The following is a 26,574-nucleotide window of genomic DNA, read 5'->3' as shown; positions in this document are numbered from 1 at the left end:
AAATTTATCCCAAAAAAAATTGTGTCCCAATAGTTATTCAAAACCCAGTACATAAAAAAAATCTCTTCGCACCAAATTCTTAGCTGATCAATTCCAAAATCTATGCAATAACTCTGATTCCATCCTGTTATCTTCTACTCGCCCTAATATCCAAGTGGATCCTATCCTTTGGTTACCGATGACTTGTTCTGAACGTAGTCGTGTTCTTCGCTGGCGTCTTGGTTGGCTACCTGGTGGTAAACCTAAAGAATGCATCTTCCACCCTTATCATAACTGGAGTCGTCGACATGCTTTTGACTGTCTACAGATTCATCATCGTCTGTACTTGCCTCGCTCAATTGAAGATCCAATCTCTTTCCTTTTTAATTTGCTACCATTACATAAACCTCGTCCTACTGCTTCTCATAGCTGGTTTACTCTATGACCTATCCTTTGTACGATTCTCCATGAACTGGATTATTATTTTCATGATGATTGTCCTCCTCCTCCTGTTGATCCTGGTGTCAAGCTGTTGAATTGGTTATCCAAGTAATAGTGTGAGTCTTTCTGGTACTTGATCGGGTTTGTATTAAATTTGTGTTTCTTTATACTTTTTCTTTCTTCCTCCTCTTATATTTATTCATATTTCAAATAATTTGCTCTTTTCTTTTTCCTTTTCTTTCCCTTTTTTCCCTTCTTGTCCCCTAAGAAGGTTTTTATTCTCTTACATTCATAACTGGCTCGGGCAAAATTGCACACTTCGTTGCTACATGCTCATTGCCATAAAACTTCAAAAAAAAAAAAAAAATAATAATAATAAACTCAGAATTTAATAGTTTTCACTGTATGAAAACCTAGTTTTTCTTTTTTTTTTAAACTAAAGCCACTCATGCTTGGTAAGAAGAATCATAATAATGAGCAAGAATCTGCAAAGATTTTTGTCGAGGAAGACAGCACTTGCAGTAGCAATGAAACTACACCTTTAATTGCTCAACAAAAACCACCTCACCACAAAAGAAGAGAGCTTGTTGGATTACTCTACATGACCCTTTCCGCTCTTGGATTTTCATCCATGTCCCTGTTTGTGAAATTAAGTGGCACTAGCTTTCCTTCGTTTGAAATTGTCTTTGCTCGATCTAGTATTCAAGCACTCTTTGGATTATTATGCTGTGCACTGTTGAAAATAAATCCGTTGGGTGAAAAAGGTGTTCGCAAGTGGTTGTTTTTTAGAGGACTTGCAGGAACTATTGGAATCAGTTTGTTCTTCTTTAGTATAACACAATTGCCTTTGGCTGATGCGACAGGTAGAGCGACATATTAAACTGCAGGCAGCTGTTTTTAATCTTCCTTTATTAGTTGTGTTTTTCTTGGGCCCTGCATTCACCGCTATTTTAGCTGCTATTGTTCTTGGTGAGGCTTTTACATTATTCGATGGCATATGCTCAGTGATATGTCTTATTGGTGTTATACTTGTATCCAAACCACAATTTTTATTTGGACAAACTGACGAATCAAATAATACACAAGCAACAAATGATTGGATTCGATTGCTTGCTATTTTCTGTGCTCTCTTAGGTGCATTTATGTCTGCTGTTGCCTATGTCATTGTTCGTAAAGTTGGAAGAGGTGTTCATTTTATGGTTCATGTTGTGTCCTTTGGGTCTATCTCTACTGTTGGTAGTCTCATTGGTATGTTTGCTTTTCAAGAACCCATCATGCCTCGAAGTGGATATGAAATTAGCATGTTGTTGCTTGTTGGTATTTCTGCATTTATCGGCCAATGCTTCTTGAATCAAGGGTATTTTTTTTGTTTTTTGTCAGCTTTTAAACGTTAACATAATTTTTATTTTATTATAGATTACAAATGGCTCCTGCTGGTCCAGGTACATTAATGCGAATGAATGATGTTGTATTTGCATTTTTGTTTGGTATTTTTATTTTGCACGAGTATCCAGATGCCTTTAGTATCTCTGGTGCAACAATCATTGTGATAATGACATCTGCTATGGGAATTCATAAAATATACTTGTCTAAACGATAATAATGAGCTAGCCTTGTACATTTATTTAATAAATTATTTAACAACAATAAAACCCTTAACCTTGATGGTCTGCTTTTTTTTTCTTTTTTTTTTTTTTTTTTTTTTTTTTTTTTTTTTTCTTTCCTTTATTGACTTATATCATGAACAACATTCTTTTCGTATGAGAGTTGTTATGAATGAAGTAAATTTAAATAAAACTAATACACCAAGTGTTACAACTGCAACTGTGTGGCAAAGAGATAAGAACTTTTTCTTGAAATCTTTTCTTTTTTATTCTTTTGCCCTTTTACAGTCGTTCCATTGCCAAAATGAGGATTCTAGGTCGAGAAAATTCTTTTAAGAATTGTTTGATACCTGAAGAACAAAATATGAAATGTTATTATGCTAGGATCTTCTTGAACTGTTATTTTATAACGTCCTCCAAAGATATATAAGAGTGAAGTAAACGAAACTTTTAAAGATTAATCTTTTATTTTGCTCGGTCATTTCCACTTATTTTTTTACTCAATACATTTTGCACTTTGTCACTATTACACTTTCATAATTTCAATGTCTTCTATCGAAGAACAATTCCATATGATGCAGCAACAAATTGCTGCCCTTCAGGAACAACCCAATGGTGCTTCTACTCCTATGAAGTCAGCGGATAACACTGCTCCTATACCTCTTCATTCAATGGGTACTCGCCCTCACTACGACTGGTCACCTTCTGATACTCTTACCGAATTAATGAACCTAGATACTCCTTTATATACTTCTACTTTACTCTCAGACTCTGAATGTAAGACCCTCATTGAGTCTTATCCCTCTATGACTCATATTGAATATAAAGCCCCAGTTACCATCCCTACAGCTGAACATTAAACGAACAAAAGTCAACGATATGAAGACAAATCTCTCAAGCATCTTCAATATCTTTTGTCAGCAGCTTTTCGTCCCTTGGATATTCTCAGCCATGAGCTCGTCTCCTCTGAATCAGGCAATCCAAATCTCGAGCGTTACTGTATTATGCTCAGAGATGTTCGTAAACTTTTGCTTCATGTATGTTTTGCCATGCGCCAAGCTCGAAACAACATTGCTCTTCGAGCCGTCAATCCTTCATTTTCGTTAAAGCAGGATCAAAAGATACAATACACTCTTCCTTTGGATGAATTTCAAAATACTTTGTCGTATCCCAACATACTTTAAACATGATTCATATTCAATTTATAAGAAATCAGAGTAATGAATGCTTTACAAAGATTTATTACAGTCTTTTCTCTATTATTCGGTCATAACTAATTCCACTCCTTTAACTCAATGCAAGCTTTTAATATAACTCCTGATGCAATGCAACATAAATGAAAGATCAGATCTACTGAAGAAATAATTATAAAGCAGTCCACTTGCATAACCAGGAACAGCTCTTCACATTAAAACTTATTGACACTAGATCCACAGCTATAATCAATTAAAATATCTTGAAAAGGATTTAATTAAACCTCCATGAAAATAGTATAAATACCAGACAGTATAATATTAAATAAAGATATAACTTTTTTCAGTCTCGTTGAATTTTATAGTCTTTTTTATTCTTACGAGATAACACATACTTTGATTCAGCAAACTGCAGCAAGAAAGGCCACTCGTGAGTCAACTGTCAATAGAGGTCAACATCGTCGTTTTACATCAAGCAACTCTGTCAATTTCAGCTCCTTCTCGAATGTTCCGGATCAGTGGTTTTTTCGGTCGGATCCACCCTCACAGCAGTGCGGTTACATCAACAACAACCATGGCAACAACTCCAGCAACTTCAACAGCAACAACAATTTTCGACAGAACGACAACAAGAAGATTACCAATCCCTTCCATCAGTAGATCCAACAACAACATCAACAACAGCAATCGACCCAATCGGAGGTCGGCTCAGCAAGTATATTATAAAATGGATATAAACTTCCAACAACTCGTTCGTCAACACAATAATGCAATCCGGTTGCTACATCCCTTTCCATGAACCGCCTTCCGTTACCTCAACCCCTACACCAACCGTGTCATTCTCAACCGAGCAATCTCATCTGATCGATCAAGCAATCCAAGGTTTGTTGGTAAAAGCAGCAATTGAGAAGGTATCAGCTCAACAAGTTCAGCAAACTCCGGGTTTCTACAGCTTAATGTTTGTTATTCCCAATAAGGATTGAGGCATTCGACCGGTTTTTAATCTAAAGAAATTGAACCAATATTTAGAAGCTCCTCATTTCAAGATGGAAACAATCAGAGAAGGATCGCAAATGATAAGGCCAAACGATTACCTAGTCTCAATCGATTTATCGGATGCCTTTCTTCATATAGTTCTCCACCCAGACTCTTGACAGTTTCTACGGCTGAAATGAAAGAACCAAGTGTACCAATATTGTACCATCTCTTTTGGTTTGGCCTCAAGTCCATTTGTCTTCACTAAAGTATGCAGGCCCATATTAGAACACTTCTACTCTCAAAGCTTCAGAATTTCTGCGTACTTGGACGACTGGATTCTAGCTGCAAGCACCAAGCAATTGGCTATTCAACAGGTTCTCGCAGTAGTAGCTCTTCTTCAACAATTGGGATGGATGGTTAACTTCAAGAAATCGATTTTGACCCCTACTCAACAATTGGGACACCTAGGTTTTGTATCGAATACCAGCACGATGACGGCGTCACTTCCAATGAAGAAACTTCGCGACATTCGTCGTTCCATCAAACAAGCATTAGATCACCCTCACAGACAATCCACTCGAGTAGTACACAGTCTCACAATGCGAATACAGGCGGCAACATTTGCCATATTCCCAGCCCGTCTGTATACACGACACCTTCTATACTACAAGAACCAAACTGTCAAATCGGAAAAAGACTGGGATCTTCCCTCATCTCTGGATCCAGTCAGCATACACGAACTGAACTGGTGGTACCACAGCCTTCAGAAATGGAACGGTCGCTCTCTCCTTCCATCATTGTAGACGCCAGCGATACGGGTTGATGATGCAGTTGGCAGAACCAACGAGGTTATAGTTACTGGACTCCAATCGAAGCAGCTCAATTGATCAATTGGCAGGAATTCAAGGCGGCTCATTTGGCTCTGAAGATCTTTCGAGTACCGAAGAACTCGACCATTCTCATCAGGACGAACGATACTGCCAGTTTATCGTATATCAACAAGCAAGGTGAAACTCATTCCCGTTATTGGAACTAGCGAAAGAAGTTTGGAACTGCTGTTCAAGCTGTTAAAGAATTGAAAGATGGTCAACGGTATGTAGTAATCTTACAAAGCTCTGTTCGAAACTCTGTGTTAACTCGTAAGAATAAAAAGACTTTAAAATTCAACGAGACTGAAAAAATTCTATATTTTTATTTAATATTGTAATATCTGGTATTTATATTCTTTTCATGGAGGCTTAATTAATTATAACTGAAGATCTATCGTGAATAAACTTTAATGTAAAGATCTGTTCCAGGTTATGCAAGTGGGCTGTTTTATAATTATTTCTTAAGTAGATTTGTTTTTATGTCGCATTGCATCCGGAGTTATATTAAAAACTTGCATTGAGTTAAAGGAGTGGAATTAGTTATGACCGAATAATAGAGAAAAGACTGTAATAAATCTTTGTAAAGCATTCACTACTCTAATTTCTTATAAATTGAATATGAATCATGTTTAAAGTATGTTGGAATACGACAAACTCTAAATTTTTAAATGATGATTGTTAATGAGAAATTTGAAAATCAAAGTTTTGAAAACAGGGCAAAGAAAGGTTTTGCAGATATGATTGTTCGTGACTTGAAGCTTGCTGAATATGTGGCTATTGATACTGAGATGGCATGCAAGGAAGCTATTGGTTTAATGAAAGACAAAGGCTTTGATCAATTGCTGGTAACCGCTAGACCTCATTACCGTCTTAGAGGGTTGGTTACCATGGGCAATATCCTTTCTCGTATGGTCTCAAATCATGCTACATCATCTACTCTTGTATTTTATATCATGTTCCATTTCTCAAGAGGATCAGAAGAGTTTAAGAGGATTACAGAATGTATACCTGCAGATAAATTGACTTGCTTTCAAATCTCGCTACAAAGGTATGAAATATATGCACTAAACAGCAATACTTAATAAACACATGTAAAACTTAAAAGGTCCAAAGAATTGTTATGATAACAAAAGATCATGACATACACAGTATTTTAAAATGCTTTCTTATTTTCGGACTCTTAACCACAGATACAATACATTTTGTAATGAAAGGAATATGTTTATTTACAACCACATCTGTTAACATATATGGATTAAGCGTCCTCAACATCGGTCAACATGGGGGTTCCAGGCATTACTGGACCACTGAATCGAGTCTCGAGGTAAATCTTCATTATTGCAGATTCTTTAAGATCGAAACGACGATACGCCTCAACAGTTTGTTCCAATGGAAATCGGTGTGTTAATATGACAGTGGGGTCGAATTCACCGTTTTGAATATGTTCCAAGCATTTGCTCCAGTGTCGTTGGATGGGTGCTTGGCCACAGCCTATCAATTGAATACCTTTCTCCATGATACCGCCAATTAATAAATGGTTAGTATAAGCAGCATAATCAGCAATTAAAGCGACAACACCAAACTTTCTTGTTGCTCGAATCGTTTCATTGATAACTTCACTAGTATCTGTCTCAAGACCAACAGCTCGCTCGATCTTGTGCAAAAGACCCTTTGTATAGCGGAATCCAGCACAGTCAATGGAACGATCTAATCCATCGGGAACAAGCTCAAGGATTTTTTCAGCAACATCACTTTCTTTGTCAAAGTTGATCACATCTACGCCCCAACGTACTTTGGCAAGTTCAAGGCGTTCGGGAACATTATCAACAGCAATAATTCGCTTGGCCTTAAATACATTACGCAACCATTGGCAGACGTTGAGGCCAATAGGTCCAAGACCCCAGACGCCAATTGTTTCTCCCTCCTTTACTCCTGCTTGCCAAACAGCATGGTATGAAGTTGGGACGATATCAGAAAGGTACAATGCCTTTTCATCTGGGACATTATCTGGGATCTTGACAAGATTTGTATTTCCATATAATATACGACAATATTCAGCTTGTGCACCAGAGAATCCTCCCAAGAACTACAATTTAAAAAAGTGAAAATGGCGTTAGCATTGTACTCACCAACTTTTGATATATTTGATACTTTACATGAGAATAGCCAATAACACCAGAAATACGATGACCGTAAAGTTTATCCATGACCGAGCTGTTGTTAGCTGCTTCACAAGAAGTAAACATCTTTTGAGAACAATATTTACATTTGCCACAAGCAATGTTGAAGGCAGCCACAACACGATCTCCAGGCTTTACAGCGGTAACCTTACTACCAACTTTTTCAACAATACCAATACATTCGTGGCCCAGTATTTCTCCTTCTTTCATTTGCATAAGCTCTCCATGATACAAATGTAAGTCAGATCCACATACTAGTCATAGTAAACAAAAATAAATGTAAGAAGTGCTTCTTCAGCTATTCACTCTTAATTACCTGTACTTCCAGTGATTTTGAGGATAACATCTTCGTCGTCCGTTATTTCAGGTTTGGGAACAGTTCTCATCTCGAGTTTGTCTTTACCAACCCAAACACAAGCAAGCATCTTAGTGTCGGATGTTTTCTGTTTGTCTTCATTTGTAACTTGAACGGGTTGTTCACCCATCATTTTTTGAGCGGCGTTTGCAGCAGCGTTTGCAGCCATTGTAATATTAATAAAAAAAAATAAGAAAAAACTAGAGTAAATTTGGTTTTTGACAAAAAAAAAGCGTTTCTATAAATTACCCATCAAATGTATTGATAATGATGCGTTCATTACTGACGAATGTATGACGAAAAGATCATGGCTATGCATTAACGCATAAAAGTTTTGTTAAAGTCTCTCTCGTTTTTACTCCGCCATTAATTAAAATAGGATGTATTACAGTATCATGACCTCAGGTCTCTCAGATCCCCAGTCGGGTCTCCGAAACTTACATATCGGAAATTGAAATGTTTAGGTATAGTGCTCTAACCTATGAAATACTTCACTTTTACAAAAAGTAAAGTGCGATCGGGTCTCTGATATCCAATGTATCCTTTGTATACTTTGATAACCAATAAAGTGCTTGAAAAGCTTTTTTATGCAACTCAGCTTTGCTGTAATAGAAAAAAAAGGGGAGTGACAGGGCAAGTACAAGAAGTCCTTTGACGTTTCATATAAAAGCCAAATTTCTAATATTGATTGGTGCATACGGTAAGCTACATTATTGTGACAAATATCGGTTGTTAGGGATTGGATCCTCATATCAACAATTGAAAAATATACACTTTCTTTTTTGGCAACTAATTGCCAATTTTGCAAACATATCTCTTCTACTATTTGTTAAGCATTTCAATTGAACAATGCGTTGAAGAAAAATAGCCGATTATAGTTGACATTGATAAATACATGTCTTAATACAAGATCATAAGTAAAATACGAGTTTATTTAAATAAGATTATACAATTGTTTCCAAGTAAGCATACTCTATTAGAATATGTATTGTATTAATGATAGTTCTTTGATAAGAAGTACCAATCAGGATAACAAGATATTTTCTGTTGTCAGTAACCCAATCTAATGTCAGGAATATTGCTAATCTTTCATATAATTGAAATAACACCTAAAATAACGTTATTCAAATCAGTGAGTAATTCCCAGAATAAAAGGTAATCTATGACAGACATACAAAAGAACAAATGAAAAGTTTTCATAATCATAATTAGAGATAACACTTGCTAAAGTACCTGAAGATTAGAAGAACGCTTACAATAGAAGATATCAAGCCACTCATTCAATAAGATATAAATACTTGCCTTCAATTAGAGTAATTTTTACTTTAACTTAAACTGAAATAAAGATCAGTCTCAAAAAGTACCTACATTGCTCTTTGTTTTTGCTTTTATCTCTTACTTGGTTATTATTACTACTATACGACACAATGAGTCACGATTCAAACGCTGGTCCTTCTACTAGAGATAATGATATCGCTCTTCCAGATGCTGAACATTATGAAGACATGATTCGAGCCAGGCTAGCAATGGATAAAAATACGCAAATGGTCATTGCTGAAAATCAAACATATCGTCCCAAGAACACGACTGCTGCTTATAAATCTAAGCAAAGAGAATGGTTTGTAAGTTAAAAGCTATATGTTATAAAGATTGTTTGGGTGATGATTTCTAAATTGTTTGAAATTGAAAATAGGAATGGTGCGCCAATAAAGAAAAAGTTGCGGATGGTACTATTGTTTATGACGCAAAGCTAGCTTTCTTTCTCAAAGACTATGTTTTGACCCGTGGAAACAAATTCAAGAAAAATGCAGATGGATCACCCGCACCATTGGGTAGGGAATCAGTCCTTGCTTATGTAAAAGCTGTGGTTGATTTATACCATCAACAGGTAGAAGCAGGATTCAATAAGCATACAATGGCAAGAGGACCTATCGTGAAGCGCTTTCTTGACACTCATACCAAAAAGGAAGCAAGACGCAAAAGAACCGAATATGAGGATCGTGGGAAAAATACTTTGAATGATGGCTATACAGATCAAGAATTGCTTCGAATCAATCAGTATTTTTTGATTCAAAACAACATCTTTTCTTTGAGAAACAAAGTCTGCTTTTCTATGAGCCATGCCATGCTTATGCGTAGTGAGACTGCTCTTGGAACACAGCTGCCAGATTTATTCATCATGGAACTCAAAAATCAAGGCCCCTCTACTTGCTTTGCTATAGTAGCCACTATAACATTTGGTAAGACTAATAAGGATGGCAAGATTCAATATGGTTCTGCTCTTCGCCATAGGGATGTTGAAGTTTGTCCACATGGCGCTTTTGCTCAATATTTTTTTTCCTTGTTCCATCATCAAAACCTACCATTTCCAAACTTCTCGACTCGCCGTGATTGGTATGATACTTATTTGTTTCCAAACACTACAGGGGATGGGTCAATTACCTATAGTGAACAAGCCAAGATTTATAAACAAGTGCTTAGGTATTGCGGTGTTCATTCAAGCAAGCTCACTCACATCAACAGAAAGAGTGCCATTAATATGGTTGCAAATGAAGGTGTCTCTGGAGACCAACAGAGACAAGTTGGACGTTGGGGTAGCGATAGAATGGTTGGTTGCTATTTAAGTGGCCTTCCTGTTGATGCCATTAAAGTGCTGGCCGGGTTCACTACTCGTAAGGGTGATTACTTCATCAATCGTGGTTCAATTGAGCCATCAGAAGAATTGCGCAAAATGGTGTTTCCTTGGATTGAATATTGGAGAGAGAAGTTTTACAGGAAGGAAGTTGAAGACGATATTGCTGGGCCAAACTTTTTAGATTTAATGGATTATTTAAGAACAGTTTTTTTGCAGGTAAGGATTATTTTTTTTACAAATCAAGTCATAATGCTTACGATATCTAATTATTTTTATCTTAGGACTCAGTGGTGTTGAAGGGAAAATACCCCGGAAGCTTTATTTGGTCCCACAGCATCTTTGATACTGATATTTACAAAGACTATGAAGAGCGTCTTTCATCTGCAATCGCTGCCAACGATGAGAAGTTCAAAATGAGCCAACATCTGGAAGTTTTGTTACCTGAAGTCGCAGCAGCTATGAAGACAGGGTTTGACTCAATGAATGCTATGCTGAACATAGTCCAATCTCAGAATCAACTTACTTTGAATGCAGTCAAGCAATTGGAAGCAGAAAACCGAACCATGCTCGCTGATTCTTTTTTGCAAATCTCAAACATGCTAAGACAAGGTGATGAGAATACACAAATTCAACAAACATCAACCATCCTTCCTTCCTCTTCTGTTCCGCTGTCATCTATTCCTTCCCCAAGTGCTGCTAACTCAAGAGGTCTACCATCATTCAAAATGAGTAGAAGTTTGATAAGCGTGACAGATGTATGGCGAGAATACTCTGTTGGTCTTGCTGGAAAGCCATCTATCAAGTCTATGGAAGAGCAGTACGGTGCAGATTGGCGCAAAGTAGACAACAGAACCGAGTCTAGGTTCTTTACTAGACGTCTTCCACTGTACAAGAAAATAGAGTCGCTGTCAAATGAAAGAGGTATAAGCTGTGAAGAAGCTGCACAATTTCTTGAATTCAGAAGAGTTTCTGACAAGCTTTCTATCAACCAAATGTGCAAGTTAGTCGCAGATAATCAGATTTAATTATTGAAATGTTTTTTGTTTACTATTGAATTAATAATAAAGTAATTTATTACAAATATATCATTCAAATGAAAGCGTTAAAGTATCAGCAGGAAAGCGGGATTTAAAAATTTCCAGAAACAAAGTATTTCACCATCCGTCCCTTCCCCCCAAAAAAATGAGGGGACCGCGTCGGAGACACTGCTATTCTTGAAAAAATACCCTCACAGTAAATAGAAGGACATTAAATGATGGTTTAATGTAAGACTATTGTAAAGACAATGATTTTTCACATCTGACTTGAATTGCCTGAAAGATGTGTATTTAAATAGTATATATTTATAGCAGACATAGTACACCTTTTTTTTGTGACGCTGTTCACTTGAGATTTACAAGGATTTTTTTAACAAAAATAAGATTTCTTTATACATAGCCTAAACAATAGAAACAAAGAAAAAAGTAAGCCACTTGATGGGGTAATTGGGATGCTGTATAAGAATAATTGATGATTTTTATTGGATGTATAACCGTGTTAAAAAAGGCATATAAAAATAAATATGAAATGTGAAAGAGGATTTCTTTGCCAAACAATTCAACCATTGACCAAGATTGAAGCGCATAGGAGAATTAAGATTTTTACATATAAAATCTAATTCAAATGCCTTTTTTATAGTACCTGTGAAGAAGTAGTAGATCTATAATAATACTAAAAAAAATTTATCATCCTATCTTGTCTGACAAATTAGACCGTTTAGAATTAAAAACACCAGGAATGGTATTTTGCACATCTGTAAGAATCATTGGAAATAGATAGCTCTTTTCCTTTGACTATTACTTATAATCCAAAGATTAAGTAACATGTTGTGTTGAATCGCAGATTGGATTTGAATAAATTTCCTCAGTAATTCTAAATTCACTGAAATAAATACTAAAAACGTCTATTTATTAACTCCTAAAAGAAACTTTGATTGTTTGGATGAAATGGTTGTGAGCTAGCAAACACATTATTGTTTTGGTTATTAGCCATTTGTCTTTGCTCTTGCATTAAATCCAGGAGACTTTTTTGATTAGCAGGCTTACTATCTACAGCCTGACCAAACGGATTTTTGCTTACAGTTCCCTATATAATATGAATTGAATATCAAAATAACACGAATTCAAAGAAAGCTTACAAATGCATTAGTAGCGTTGTCTCCGTTGATCATTAATTCTCTATTAGCATTATTCTCTTGTAAATGAAAACTGTTGGCAAAGCCTGTTCCACTACATACAAGGTAAGTAAATATTTAAAAAATGATATATATTGTATATTACTATGGAATACGCAAGTTTCCTTGATTACCAAAAGTATCCATGCCATCACTATTTTTTAAGAAAATAAGTTTAACTTTCCATCATCTTTTCTTGTCCTTACTCTTTATTTGCTAACAACGCATTCAATCTAGCATATTTAAGATCTGTCTCACTTTGAGGTTTTGCTATATTGTTACTCAACTAAAAAGCATCTATTAGAATACGTAAAAAAGCAAAATATATTTATGACTTACCTGAGGGGATGAGAAAGCGTTTGTGGAGTTCAAATTAGATGATGACATGGAGTTAAAGGCATTGACGGAAGGAGAAGCAGTATTGAAAGGAGAATTACTGTTGTTGTTTAATTTGGGGGATGGGGCAAATGGTTGCTGTTGTTGTTGTTGAGGAGGAGGATTGCCAAATACAAGACTACTGTAATCGTAATTCTGTTGCTGTGGCTGTGGCTGTTGTTGAGGAGCACTATTCATTTGTGAAAAAGGATTTGTGCCTGTGACCATATTGGTTTGAAAACTAGGAGTAGAAATAAAGTTATTTGTTGTTTGAAGCGATTGTTGTTGAGTAGAAGGAAGTCCAGTTGATTGTGGTTGTTGTGAGAATAAATCCACATTAGGTGTTGAAGAAGGTTGAACAAACCCAGTCATTTGTGCCTGAAGGCTAGTTGGATTAAAAGCAGATTGATATGGATTTTGTGCTTGTTGTTGATAGGGATTATTTTGAAATCCGTTCAATAAATTATTGTCTACAGGTTGAGACCATTCTAATTGTAAAGGTTGTTGTTGGTATGGATTATTAATGGCTACATTTTGTTGTGGAGCAAATTGTTGAAAACTACAGAAAGAAATTAAGATAAAACAGTACGTATCTATTTTAGTATATTCCTACGGTGTAGATGATCCGAATAGGTTTTGAGTGTTTTCCCTTTCTAATTTCTCTCTTTCCTTCTTTTCCTTTTCAAGCGCTTCTTGTTGACTTAACTGAATAGCCTTTTCAAGGTCATCATCACTGTAATGCAAATTAAAATATTGAACTTGTAATGATGTATTCTGTATTTACCCTTGACGATTATTACTTGCTTCTTCTTCAGCAAGTCTTTTACTTTCAGCCAAAGCTCTCTTTAGTTCTGCTTCATCATCGTAACGGTCTTGATTTCCATCGATTTGTCTTACAGTTTCATTCAAATAATCACCAACATTCGCCATTCTATCTCTCATACTCTGTCTTTGTTGTCTTTCTTCTCTTAATCGATTATCATCCATTAATAGATTAGTGATGTCCTTTGCCTTTTGTCTCACTAGACATAACGTATTAATTGTTATATAAATTAATAACGATAATAATACTTACCATTAGCTCCTACATCTTTTCCAGTCTCGTCAACATGTTGAAACTCTTTCAGTGTCTTTACAACATAAATATTTTCTTTGGCGTACAAAACAACATTTTCAGAACCCACGTGCAGACAATAATCTAATAAAAGTAAAGCCTGTGCTCTTGTAAGTACATGTAATAATAAACATTCTATTTCTAACCTTGAATACATGACGCCAATTCTTTCCTTTATCATTTAATCTCTTATCAATCATGTCCATTATTTCAATAAAATCAGACCTACAGATAAATTGTTAGTAATACGCTCTTTCTGCCTCTTTCTTTTCTTTTTTTTTTTTTTTTTTTTTTTTCTATTTACTCATTAAAAGTGAGTTGAGCTATTTCATTCATAATTGTACCACTAGGTCCCCATGGGTCATTAGAAGTAGCTTCTCTTACTTTAATTTGGACATCACTAAACCCTTTAGCAATGTTTTTTCTTTATTAATTATTAGTCAAGTTAATATTGAAGCATAGTCATTAGATCAACTTACATACTACGAACAACCCCTTTTCCTGCCATGTAAATAAATGTTTAAAAAATAGAAGAGAAAAAAGAATAGAAAAGAGAAAAAAGAGAAGGATTTTCTTGTACACACGAGGTTAATGAAATCGAGATAGAATTCCTTATTAAGACCCGGTCACGAAATAAGGAAAAAAGATACCAAATTACTCTTTTATTGTCATTTAATTTGCCTCCTTTTCTATTTTTCTTTTTTTACTCTTTGTAACTGCCTCCTCCTTAGGATCACTACGCTTTAAAAAGTGGGATATTGAACTCTTTTGCGAGTCAATAGATGTAATCAATCGTGGTGAATCGTTCTTAGTTGAGCCTACTGCATCTGATACTTGATAACTAACAATATCATCGTAAGACAACAATTCATATGTACACTGGATAATTCTCGCTTTACAATTCCAATTCACCTTCAAATGGCCTCATTAATTGACTTATTGTAGCAGTCCATGGTTTGGATGAATCAACCCAACTAAGTACACTTTTCTCATCTAAAATAACTGGCATTCTATCATGAATAATTGAGAAGCTCTTCTGTGCATTTGTTGTAATAATCACACACGTATATGATTTATCTTATAAAACGTTAGTATGAGCATCTTTGTGTTTATATAACCAAAAAGGTGTGTGTTACCTGTCAGTTGAGATATATCGTACAATCCAGCAAATGCCATTAATTTACCATCTTTTCTTTTTATATAATAAGGTTGCTTTTTTCCACTGTTCAATTTTTTCCATTCAAAAAATCTGCTTTTATGTTAGTCTTTGTGAATTAATGCATAGTTTGTATTAATACCCTTCTGCAACAATAACACATCTTTGACTGTTTTTTGATGAAGAAAAATAATTGGCTGATTTTTCTATTGTGTCTTGTCTTGCATTGATGGGCTATTTAACATGAATAACTATTTCACATCATGAATCTTTTGTACTACTCACCTTAGTAAGAGGTAACTTCTTTGCCCAAGAAGGAAGATACCCCCAATTCTTTTGTAAGCATTTAGTAAAGCTACATTTTATTTACCACATGTACATACCATAGTTTGAAGTTTTTTCTTAGATTCCTTTTCATAAAAAACAAGGATATTTGAAGTAGGTGCAACATTATATCTTGGAATATAGTCTTCACAGTCAACTGTAATATCTTCGTCGCAATATTTGTCTTTTTGTAATTTATCTGCAACTTCTTTAGGATTTTGAGCGCAGCAAAAGCGTCCACACATTACTATTTTTATTTTTTTTAAAAGAAAAAAGGAAAATAAAAAAAAAGATTGAAATAATATATCAATTCATGTCCTTCAGGATTCATATCAAAATGTACTGCTATTCATCCAAACCAATTTATCAACTTGACTTAATGCCTGTAATATATTTGATACAACAATAAAAACCTTATTCTATAGCTCAAATAAGTTTTTTTTATTATTATTAAAAACAACTTCTTGTTGAACTAATTACGTAATATGTACAAAATCTGTATTGAAAAGAAAAAAAAGTTATTATTAAGAGTGCGAGAAATTATTCCAAATTTTCCAAGATGTAGTTAGGATGAAGCATAATAATAGGATTTTCTTCACTTAATCCTTCTAAACCTTCCTCATCTTGATCTTGTCGAATGGCAATCAATGTTTCGCCCTATTTTATTTGTGTAAATACTTTATCAATATATGTATTGCATTTGCAACTTACAGTCTTTAAGAGTTTCTTAATCACCTTCTTGACTACTGTCATTTCAAAGTCAAGGGTTTCTTCTGAAATACTACCTTCACGTTGTTCAAGATACCACATAATCAATTCATCTTGAGTAAGACCAGCATCTAATCGAGATGGTCAGTTCATACTCTGTATAAAAACGCTTTTTTTTTCATTACCTTCGTCAGATCCTTCTTGTATCTGATGGAGTCTAAATGCTAACATCTGCTTAATTTCTTCAAACTTCTCATAAGGAATAGAAACCTTGCCGGATGGAGTCAAGAAGGCTCCACTCGGTACTTGTGTTTGTGAAAGTACGCTTTCTACCATTGGTTGGTGATCTCTTATTGATTCATCAGTTTCATTCAAGCTCATGCCACGAAGAGCTTCTGCACTAGTCATGACGTCATCCATTTGATCATCCATTGTATCATCAATATTAACATCTTCTTCTTCAACACGAATAATGGATTTCTGAAGTAAACTATGTGCCTCAATCACGTTGGCAACCGTAATTTCTTCACTGCAGTGAGCTCTTGCAATGGCTTCTGATAAACGAACCATACTTTCCAATTGTCTTACAGTAATACGGTATGAATTTCTACCAATAGCTTGGTAATCACCTTGTCTTAACTCTCTATAACACTCTGCTAATTTTTCTGCTGCTTCACTTTGCAACTATATTTACAACAGTTAAACATCTAGGAGAATAAAAGCAACTTTTTACCTTTGGCTTAAATGTTCTAGCATAGCGAATGTAATTTTGAATATCTCTTGTAGAGAATTCAGCTTGAATAGCATCCTCTTTTTGACGATGATTGTTGATAATGTGTCGACCAATATTATAATCTGTAATATCGTTACATTCATCCAAGACAACAAAAAACAAATCAAAACGAGACATGATGGGTGCTGACATGTTGATGTTTTGTCTAAGTGTTTGTTTCTTGTTATAACGACCACTTACAGGGTTGGCAGCTGCAAGAATACTGGTACGAGCATTCAAACTGGCTTGAATACCAGCCTTTGCAATTGAAATAGTCTGTTGCTCCATAGCTTCGTGAATAGCAACCTGATCCTTAATGTCCATCTTGTCAAATTCATCAATTGCACAGATACCCTATCATGCAATAATAAATATCATTGTACACATTTTCTATCTTTTTTTTTATATTTTACATTATCAGCAAGCATAAGAGCACCAGCTTCAATTGAGAATTCACCCGTTTCTTCATCCTTGACTACCGAGGCAGTTAAACCAGCAGCACTAGAAGCTTTACCAGATGTATAAACAGCTCTAGGCATAAGATTGCAAACATATTTCAAGAATTGAGACTTGCTAGTAGATGGATCACCAACAATGCAAACGTTGATATCGCCACGAATGTGCATGCCTTCAGGGGTTACCTTATGTACACCTCCCAGCATTTGTAAAAGAACACCCTTCTTGACAGTTTCATGGCCAAAAACAGAGGGCGCGATACTGCCAACTAATTTGTTATATAATCTGGGGCCCAAGCGAACCATCTTTTGGAGAGTATCAATCTCTTCCTTGGACAAGTCAGTGTAAACATCCTTTTGATCTTCATCTCCCGTATCTTCTCCGTGTAGATTGGCATTGTTGACCTTATTTTGGGAGGCGGGTTGAACCATACAAGCTAAGAAGGATAGCTTGTAGGTTAAATCACGAACACCTAAAGCCTTAAGGCCAGTGACGCCTTCCTTTCCTAAGCCATCAGAGGTACGAGAGGTAGTGTCCCTTTGTGTTTCAACAGATGTGCCGGGTGTTCTAAAAGCACTTACGTCGGGAACAACGATAAGAGTACCAATGAAGATACATTTATCACCAGCCTTTGCACGCTCCACCATTTCATTTCGAACGATTACATCCAAACTTCTAGGCATACTACCTGTAGGAATTTCATTCGCATTTTCTTGAATTCTGATTCTCTGCCAATCTACAAACTTAGATTTTTCAACGTTGAGAGTCCAATGAGTACGGTTGTAACAGGTTGGTGTGGGGCACATCGTAGGCTCAGTGTATCTAAATTCTTGTTCAACATCATTCACGATCTTACCACACTCATCACAGGTGAAGGAGGCATAGGTCAATTCAGGTCGCACTTCAGTCGTACGGGTCACTGTACCACTTACGCTTACAAGACGTCCAATCTTGTCGGTTTTCAATTGACGTACTTTGTTCAATTCTGATAAACCATAGAAGGCAACATTAAATTCTCTGCTTGGTTCTAAGCTAGGAGCAAGCGTTGAAGCATTGGTTTGAAGTACTTTGGGAAAGCATTCAACTACAACATTGTGAACAGCACGACGAAGAAATGGAAGGAAACTATATATTAATTTTTTTTTAGAATCACACTATCTCCTTCTTTTCAACTCATTTTACCGATAGTATTGGTCACTAATAGCAAGAGCTAGGGTGGCATCGCTTGCTTCAATATGAGTAAAGTCAACCAAAATGGTGTCAATCGCTGTGTATTCAAAATTCTCAAGTTGTACCATGTAAGGGAATCCAAGCCAGTTAGAGGTACTGGTTGATACATAAACAGATTGTTCGTCTTTATAGCTACATAAAAAGTTTAGTCTTACTCGATTTTATTAATTTCGATCTTAAAACTCACGTTTTTAAAAAGGTTTCAAATGATTGCATGACAATCAAACCTGTCTCATCAACAAACTTTTGGATACTTTCAGGTGCAAATCCAGTAGGACGAGCTTGAGGAGGACGAGGTGTAGCTGCATCGTCTAATTCCATGTTGCTTGGTGTGTTTATATCAGACATCAAAGCCTGAGTATCAAGCATGGTGTTCATATGAGAGCTTGCCATGTTTATTTTCAGGAAATTGAAAAAGATAAAGGGGAAAACGCGAACAAGAAAAAAATTTGTGGCGAAAAAAAATGACAGCGCGCATTGTGACGGCTAAATTTATTTTTGGCAAGCGTTTTATTTACAAGTACTCTTAAAGAGCCTCTAAGTTCAATACCTTTTATTATATTTTAACTAACAAACTAAAGTGATCTTCTTACTGTCCTTGGTTATAGTGCTGATATCAAAGATTTCTTTCTCCATGTCTGTTTTTTTCTTTTCATAAATATGTTTTCATTATATTACTGGTATTATTAGCTATTGTTTTGCCTTAAGCTGTTTCAAAGAAGTTAATGATGCACACTTCATCATTTTTTACTATTAAATGTAGTGACTTATTTATTTTAAAAAAAATATGTACGGTGCTATTTCAAGTGAGCTAGCACAAGAAAGCAGTTTAAAAAGCTATGAAAAAAAAAAAAAGTATTTGCTAGCCACAAATATCTCCAGAGAGTTTGTCACAATTCAATGGCATTTCACTGAAAGTAATCTTTTAATTGATTCATATTGTGTATGACACCTTTTTGCCTCTACTCCATTTTCTATGTAAATCTAAAATCATTTGATAAAGTTAAGATTTGGGCTTTGAGCAGACTAGAAGTCAAACCCTTGACTTAAAATCTTCTCTTAAATTAGGTCGCATATGATCCAGCATGGCAGAAATTGACATCCTCCTGAAAATAAAGTTATTTTTGGCTGCATTGGATATTGCATTCAGCCAGAGCAACAGATGATCAGTCAAACAAAAAGCATACTTTGTCTGATATACAGAGTCTTCCATCATAACAAAAGACTGAGCGTTCTAATCCAGAGCATTATTATTTCCTTACCAAGTTTCATGGTATATAAGATAAATATTTATCGTATCTTTGTCTACCTCAAAGAGGCATACCTTGCTCCTCCATCATTACCAACCACTGTGAAATAAAATTCGTTAGACCGAACCATTGATTCTCATTGTTCAAATATCCAATTAATCCACCGAAGTCTCTTATTCTTTTATTTATCAGTTACAGTAGGATTTCTAAAAGAATTGTTAAAATCGAAACCTATCTACGTGACGCGTTTGATCACCGTTGATTTGTAATTTTAGTACAAACAATATTGAAACTTGCCAAGCAAGCTCTTTAAGGCTGAAAATACTGACTTGGATGGTCACTTACTATGGTGCTTTGATATTGATGGTTCAGTTTTTCTACATCTATTAATATAATGGTAAATAGCTTAAAATGATATACTTATTTAGTAATAACTTTAATAGGACGTTTACCTTTATATCTACCTGGAATTTTGCTCCAATCAACTGAGGGTTACAGATGCAGTTTATGAAGCTTTTTTTAAATAAGGTTAGCCATAGCCATAATCCAATAAACTAAAAATGTACGTATGTCGTATATTATTTTTCAAAAACTAAAGGTAGGTTAACTAGTACATCCTATTATAATAGTTAGGCTTGACTCCTGCGCATGAGTACTTTAATAATTTTTAAGTTATTCCCCAACTCCCTGCTTAAAAGTCGCCTTTTATAGGCTTTTTATACCATTAATATTTTGCTCGACATGTATATACACTGTACACTTTCCACATATGTTGAGTGAATTTAATTTATAAATTATAATGTAATAATACATCCAATTCTTTAAAAAGGAACAGTATATTAATATTATGTGTTGGAGAACTTAATCAGAATGCAATCTTAACGAGAACTTAACTGTAAATATAGAAGCTTAATAATTATCTTAATAACAATTCGAAATCTTAATGACAATTAGAATCAGTTTTCTAATATTTTCAAAGTAATACAGACCAGCTTCTTCATTAATAAACGAAATGAATCAAATTTTCAAAAACATGATATACTAAAAACCTCCTTTAAGCCAACAAATAAATAATTTATTCTTCCCTAGAAACCATTGTACCCATCCATCCCCCTACACTCCAACTTACGAAGTGTTACGCACCAAGGTTGTCTCATAGCAGCCTTATTTTTCAATATAACTTATCTTTTAAGTGCTGGTGCTCTAAAGGATATAGTAAATGACGAGCTGAAGCGCTATTCTTATATATTCAATAAGAGACCATGCTAATTGTACATTTTAAATAAAGCAATTTTTACAAAAGTACAGCCAATAGAGAAACAAAATGAAGCGCAAGCAGGTAAATGTAGAAAACGAAGCATATATTTGTTCCTTGCAGTATGCTTATGACTGTGTTAGAGTGTTCTTTTTGGTTGAGGAAATGCGAGTGTCTTACCATGTTCCTATATCTCTGACTATATCTCACGCAAGGAATCATACCAAAAAGCTATTTATTTAGTAGTACAGTCAAAAATAATAAGGAGACAGTGCAAGATAAAACTACAAAGCATATATTCAAGAGAAATTTATTTTTAAATCTGATTTTATATATCAATTCCAACAAAGTTTGTTTACCCTACAATAGCAAAAAGAAGGTGGCTTGAAAGACAGCAAATCATTGCAGTTATGGAATAGATATGTTATATAACTCAATGAATAAAGCTAAAAATAATTTAAATGATTGATGAATCCCTTGAACCTTTTTATTACGTAAGGGCGAGAAAGAGAGCCATTTAATACAAAATGCGCCTTAGAATATAACAGTATAGTTTAGGGCTCACCGCAGTATGGTATGGATTGTATGGGCTGTTTAACGTATATAGTACGAAAAACTATAGGTGATATACAATGCAAATTATATGGTTTTGAGTAATCTCACGCGAAATTATTAAGGTAAATACAACAGCAACCTTTAAATACAGATGCATGAAAAAATAATTTAAGTGGCTGGGTATCAAGTTAAAAGATCAGTTGAATCAAATACAATAAAAACTTTCGAATACATCTAATTCAATCACATAAAGCTATTAATTATGCAATAGTTTTAAACTGTATTTTCTATTGTCCCCTCCTTCTCTCCCACGGTCGCAGAAAGATAAAAGAAAACTTTAAAATTTATTACTCAATCGAATATATAGCAAGCGACATATAATGTTTAGGAGAATAACGAAAGAATTTTTATTGAATTTTCAAATTACTAGATCATCTTTATCATAAGCACCATATTTGCTTCATTTTAACAGGACTAGAAAAAGATAAGGTTACGATATACTTTGTGCACTCTTAATATTCATCATACTTGACCTGATTGAGCTTCTTTTTTTTTTGCAACAGGGTCAGAAACAGGTTTCAATTTACAAATACTCTGAAGTATGTCAGTTAAGCTCAATTAGTAAAAGGCTAAAGATGCCCACGCCTTATCACTTTACGGCAAGCTGCATTCTTAAATTGGTAAGAAAAAGATCATAAAACCGTCATTGAACTCCGAAAATACTGCAAAAGAACTGCCCAAAGACTTTTTTTTTCTTTCTTGTAATATATTTCCTTTTATCTTTTTTATTATTTTACTTTATCTTTTTTTTTGTTTCTTTTCTCTCTTTCTTTTAAAAAGTCCAAATATTTTTTTCTTCCCTTTCATTTCTCGTTTTTTTACTTAACATAAAATTTATTTTAAATGGACTATGAGACGCTAGAACAACAAACAGCCCCCGAGAGTACGAGAGGTTTGTTTGATTTTCCTGAGGTAAGTTTAACAGGTTCTTCGTATCGAAAAAACGTGTTAATTTAATAGGTCTCTCTTTTTCTGTTAACTAGGTTCCCAGAAATTCGGATAGAAGACGTACTTTTCAAGGGCAATCATCCAACATGGACAACAGAAAGAGCAATAACATGCAGCGTCCACAAGCTGTATCTATGCTACCTCCTTCAAGAAAACATCAGCGGTCACGTTCTGAAGCAAATTCAGACTTAACCATCAACTCTTCAAAATCTACAAACTCGTTATCTGCTAATAATAACAAGCAAAATAGCAGACGAAGCTTTATTGGCTTGCAAACATTAAAGGAAGAAATGAATTCTGCAGATAATATTAAAGATATGATCAATACTCTTAAAAACTTGCCTCCTATCACACCACCCAATTCTTTGAGTGGCAAGAGCCTGGAAAAGCAAATAGGTGATGAAAATACGGATCCAGCAAGGGAAGCTGCGTTGGCTGAAGCTGAAGCAAAACTCATGGGGACCTTTAGTAGACGCGGTAATGATGAAAGCTATGTTAAAAAACGCTTGTCTCTTCAACATTTGCCTGTACTGAACGAAAATGGGGAATCATTTATCGAGTCATCAAACAACAAGAGATCTACCATCAATAGCAAATCTTTGAGCTTGTCCTTGAGTAGTAGCAACAAGCAAGCCAACCGCCGCTCATCTCGTAATTTTGATGACTGGAGAAATAGTAAAGTTTATTGAAAAAAAAAAGATACTTTTTAACTGAAAAAATCTTAGGCACTTCTTCCGCTAGCAGTAACAGAGCATCATTCTCCTTGGTACCATTCACACCCACTCGTGTTAATTTTTCGAGGGATGATGCGAACCCACATCAGCGCCGACCACTTTTCATTGCTCATCTACCTTTCTCTGCTTTGACACCTTTATTGAGATCTCGTCAGTTAGTACGTGGCATGCTGCGTGTAAACAAGAGAAATCGTAGTGATGCTTATGTATCCTGTGATGAGTTGGATGGTAGCGATATCTATATCTGCGGTTCTAGGGATAGAAATCGCGCTCTTGAAGGAGATGTTGTTGCAGTCAGACTTGTAAATGTAGAAAACATACTGCGTGAAAAACAAGAAAAAGAAGATGCCAAGCTAGCAAGGAACAACGGCCAGCCAAAAGTGCGCTTGCCGGATGAAGAAGATGAAAATGAAATTATTTTTGGTGGTGATGAGGAGATAGACGTAGTAAAGCCAAAATACGCAGGTGTTGTAGTTGCCATCCTGGAAAGAGCCCAAAACCAGGTTTTCTCTGGGTAAAGACAGACACATTTAATGTTAGGGTGAAACGATTAATTGAAAGTATTTAAAATAGTGTATTGACGTTATCTCGACCGAACAACAAACGAGCCCAACTTCAAGAAGAGGAAGGAGAGAAAGGAAAGAAGGATGCGCCTAGAATTGCTTGGTTCAAAGCCATTGATAAACGTGTGCCTTTGATTGCAATTCCTATTGAACAAGTACCTAAGGACTTTGTAGAAAACTCAGATGCTTATGCAAACCGATTATTTGTGGGATCTATTAAAAGATGGCCTATTACTTCACTTCATCCTTTCGGTACATTAGAAAATGAACTAGGCCCTATCACTCATCTGGACGTTCAAGTAAAAGCCATTCTAGCTGATGCTAACATCTCCGATACACCATTCACAGAAGCTGTTATGGAATGTGTACCACCTACACCATTTAGATTTGAACCTTCTGATGAGGAGAATCGCCGGGACCTTACATTAGAAAATCATAACAGAATGATAACGATTGACCCTTCGGGAAGCACTATCTTTGAAGATGGTTTGACTATTGTTCGTTTAGGAGATGATACTTTTGAAGTTGGTGTGCATGTTTGTGATATTTCCTACTTTATCAAGCCTCATTCACCCTTGGATAAAGAAGCTAGAGCAAGAGGTGTGCATGTAAGGCTTGATTGCAAGGAAGTTCCGATGATACCTGTTGAATTAATAAATGCTGCTAATTTTACAGTAAACGAACCAAAGTAAGCGTATACATACATACATTAAAGCAATAATAAGTATTTACCAACAGCTAATATATAGACCAGCCATGTCTATCATTTGGAAACTTAGCAAAGATGGCATGCTGCTCGATACTTGGCTTGGAAAAACAACTGTTAGGTAAGCACCTTTTTGGAATCATATAGAGCTCTATTAACCAAATACTTTTTAACTATCAGGTCAGTTGCCCAGCTTTCCTATGACGATGTTGAAAAGATAATGGATGGTAGTGAAAGTCGTGGCGAGGAAATTGATAAAGACATTTATTTACTGCATTTACTTGCGACTGAGCTTCATAAACACCGCTTCACCGAGCAAGCCATGTCTTTATCAAAACAGATATTATCATTTGATGACCCAATGAAACCTTCAAAAGTTAATATCTCTTACAAGAACCCTGAAATAGCAAGTATTGTTAAAGAATTCTTATTTTTGGCGAACCAAGCTGTTGCCCAAAAGATATCTAGTCAATACCCCGAGCAAGCTTTATTACGTCGTCAATCACCTCCTAACAACAGAAAGATCGTAAGACCCATCCTCTTTTTTAGCGTTTGACTTACTCTAATCTTTTCTGATTTACCTGTAGAACGAGCTTCAAGAATATGCCGCAAAGCATTTAGGCATCGAATTAGATATTACTAATGCAACCACTCTTCAAAGTTCTGTTCAAAAGATTGAAACCCAAGAGTTACGCCAATTAGTGTCTATCTTGATACTAAAGACTATGGAACCGCCAAAGTATTTTTGCGCTGGTGCATTTGACATTTTAAAATATTCTCACTTTTCTCTTGGTACACCATTGTTTACACACTTTACTGCACCTCTTCGCCGTTATGTTGATATCATTGTACATCGTCAATTAGAAGCTGCATTATTAGGAGGTATATAGTTAATCTTATATTACACGCTTGAGTGATGATTCTAATCTTTTATTTACTTACAGTAGAAAAGCATTTTTATTTGGCCAGCGACACAATCCAAAAACTTGCACAACACTGTAATGTAAAAAAAGAAGCTGGCTTAGAGGCTATTCACCAAGGCAAACTACTCTCTCTTGCTTTATACCTTGCTTCCAAACAGCAACCTCCATCAGACAACTCACCAACTACAGTTTATGGAGAAGCTCGTGTGATTGCAGTTGCAGAAGACTGGTTTGACGTGTCTCTAACTGAAATTGGCTTAGAAAGACGTATTCATTTGACTAATTTACCATTATGGAAACACAAATATGATCCTCAAGAACGCGCACTGACTATGTACTGGAAAGAGGGTGTAATCCCCTCGACCGGTGAACAAAAACAGTGGAGCTTATCTGATGATGAGTATGAAGAGGAGGAATTGGTCTCTGCCTATCCTGAAAGATCCCAGTCGGCTACATCCAATCAGGCATCTACCGAAAGCAACGCCAACACAAAAGAATTTGAAGAAATTGCACGCGCTGCAGCAAGCGCTGGTATCATTGGTGGCAACACGCCTAAAAAATCCGCGTCCAAAAGAGCATCTATCATCAGTTCGCGTCTATCAGCTAGCACAGGATACAGTAGTGAACAATCTTCGCAGACAATCAAGGCTTTGGACAAAATCAGAACCATGCTTACTATCCAAATGGTCCGAACACCTCCTTTAATCAGAGTATTTGCTGCTAATCCTTATGCTTAGCTTCTAATTATCTCTGTCTCTTTTTATGTTTTCTTTTTTTTTTTTTTTGTTAAAATGTATACATTTGTTTATTAATGTTCAATAATTCTTTGGGACATTTTTTTTTAATTATTGTTATATATCGTATCTTGATTTGAAATAAATAACAAAAGCTGTAATAACTATACACTATTTTCACAAAATATTCGTGCGTTTTCAGGAAAAGAATGCAGGCAGCTTAAGAATAAAGGTGAATCCAGGCCCAGAAAAAAAAACATTTAAA

At 35.4% G+C, this 26,574-nt stretch overlaps 9 protein-coding genes across 9 annotated transcripts; 6 read left to right on the top strand and 3 right to left on the bottom strand.

The window, feature by feature from the left end:
• Positions 1-868: 868 nt before the first annotated feature.
• Positions 869-2,020, top strand: RO3G_14753 (uncharacterized protein; the record flags this gene model as incomplete). The annotated part of the gene is made up of 3 exons (XM_067669337.1): positions 869-1,283; positions 1,336-1,777; positions 1,837-2,020. The coding sequence occupies 3 exons, from the start codon at positions 869-871 to the stop codon at positions 2,018-2,020; spliced, it is 1,041 nt and encodes a 346-aa protein (XP_067525438.1).
• Positions 2,021-2,569: 549 nt separating this feature from the next.
• Positions 2,570-2,884, top strand: RO3G_14752 (uncharacterized protein; the record flags this gene model as incomplete). The annotated part of the gene is made up of 1 exon (XM_067669336.1): positions 2,570-2,884. The coding sequence occupies one exon, from the start codon at positions 2,570-2,572 to the stop codon at positions 2,882-2,884; it is 315 nt and encodes a 104-aa protein (XP_067525437.1).
• Positions 2,885-3,984: 1,100 nt separating this feature from the next.
• Positions 3,985-5,082, top strand: RO3G_14751 (uncharacterized protein; the record flags this gene model as incomplete). The annotated part of the gene is made up of 3 exons (XM_067669335.1): positions 3,985-4,107; positions 4,396-4,779; positions 4,999-5,082. 3 exons carry the CDS (start codon positions 3,985-3,987, stop codon positions 5,080-5,082), a joined length of 591 nt encoding a protein of 196 aa, XP_067525436.1.
• A 653-nt stretch (positions 5,083-5,735) lies between these two features.
• On the top strand, positions 5,736-6,146 carry RO3G_14750 (uncharacterized protein; the record flags this gene model as incomplete). Its single annotated transcript, XM_067669334.1, has 1 exon — positions 5,736-6,146. One exon carries the CDS (start codon positions 5,736-5,738, stop codon positions 6,144-6,146), a length of 411 nt encoding a protein of 136 aa, XP_067525435.1.
• Positions 6,147-6,319: 173 nt separating this feature from the next.
• On the bottom strand, positions 6,320-7,768 carry RO3G_14749 (uncharacterized protein; the record flags this gene model as incomplete). Its single annotated transcript, XM_067669333.1, has 3 exons — positions 6,320-7,150; positions 7,221-7,498; positions 7,561-7,768. 3 exons carry the CDS (start codon positions 7,766-7,768, stop codon positions 6,320-6,322), a joined length of 1,317 nt encoding a protein of 438 aa, XP_067525434.1.
• A 1,258-nt stretch (positions 7,769-9,026) lies between these two features.
• On the top strand, positions 9,027-11,259 carry RO3G_14748 (uncharacterized protein; the record flags this gene model as incomplete). Its single annotated transcript, XM_067669332.1, has 3 exons — positions 9,027-9,221; positions 9,293-10,450; positions 10,516-11,259. 3 exons carry the CDS (start codon positions 9,027-9,029, stop codon positions 11,257-11,259), a joined length of 2,097 nt encoding a protein of 698 aa, XP_067525433.1.
• Positions 11,260-12,190: 931 nt separating this feature from the next.
• Positions 12,191-14,443, bottom strand: RO3G_14747 (uncharacterized protein; the record flags this gene model as incomplete). The annotated part of the gene is made up of 11 exons (XM_067669331.1): positions 12,191-12,358; positions 12,411-12,501; positions 12,553-12,600; positions 12,653-12,732; positions 12,786-13,380; positions 13,435-13,554; positions 13,606-13,843; positions 13,897-13,951; positions 14,082-14,160; positions 14,240-14,359; positions 14,415-14,443. The coding sequence occupies 11 exons, from the start codon at positions 14,441-14,443 to the stop codon at positions 12,191-12,193; spliced, it is 1,623 nt and encodes a 540-aa protein (XP_067525432.1).
• A 1,512-nt stretch (positions 14,444-15,955) lies between these two features.
• RO3G_14746 (uncharacterized protein) lies at positions 15,956-18,974 on the bottom strand (the record flags this gene model as incomplete). Its single annotated transcript, XM_067669330.1, has 8 exons — positions 15,956-16,072; positions 16,127-16,254; positions 16,309-16,807; positions 16,857-17,249; positions 17,309-18,087; positions 18,208-18,476; positions 18,534-18,713; positions 18,769-18,974. The coding sequence occupies 8 exons, from the start codon at positions 18,972-18,974 to the stop codon at positions 15,956-15,958; spliced, it is 2,571 nt and encodes an 856-aa protein (XP_067525431.1).
• A 3,570-nt stretch (positions 18,975-22,544) lies between these two features.
• Positions 22,545-26,312, top strand: RO3G_14745 (uncharacterized protein; the record flags this gene model as incomplete). Its single annotated transcript, XM_067669329.1, has 8 exons — positions 22,545-22,613; positions 22,685-23,324; positions 23,375-23,897; positions 23,957-24,634; positions 24,696-24,773; positions 24,833-25,178; positions 25,240-25,534; positions 25,597-26,312. 8 exons carry the CDS (start codon positions 22,545-22,547, stop codon positions 26,310-26,312), a joined length of 3,345 nt encoding a protein of 1,114 aa, XP_067525430.1.
• Between the last annotated feature and the right edge of the window lie 262 nt (positions 26,313-26,574).

The sequence above is a fragment of the Rhizopus delemar genome, genomic scaffold (genome assembly GCF_000149305.1).
Source record: "Rhizopus delemar RA 99-880 supercont3.14 genomic scaffold, whole genome shotgun sequence".
In the NCBI taxonomy this organism is placed as follows: domain Eukaryota; kingdom Fungi; phylum Mucoromycota; class Mucoromycetes; order Mucorales; family Rhizopodaceae; genus Rhizopus; species Rhizopus delemar.
This window is presented reverse-complemented; position numbering and strand designations above follow the sequence as displayed.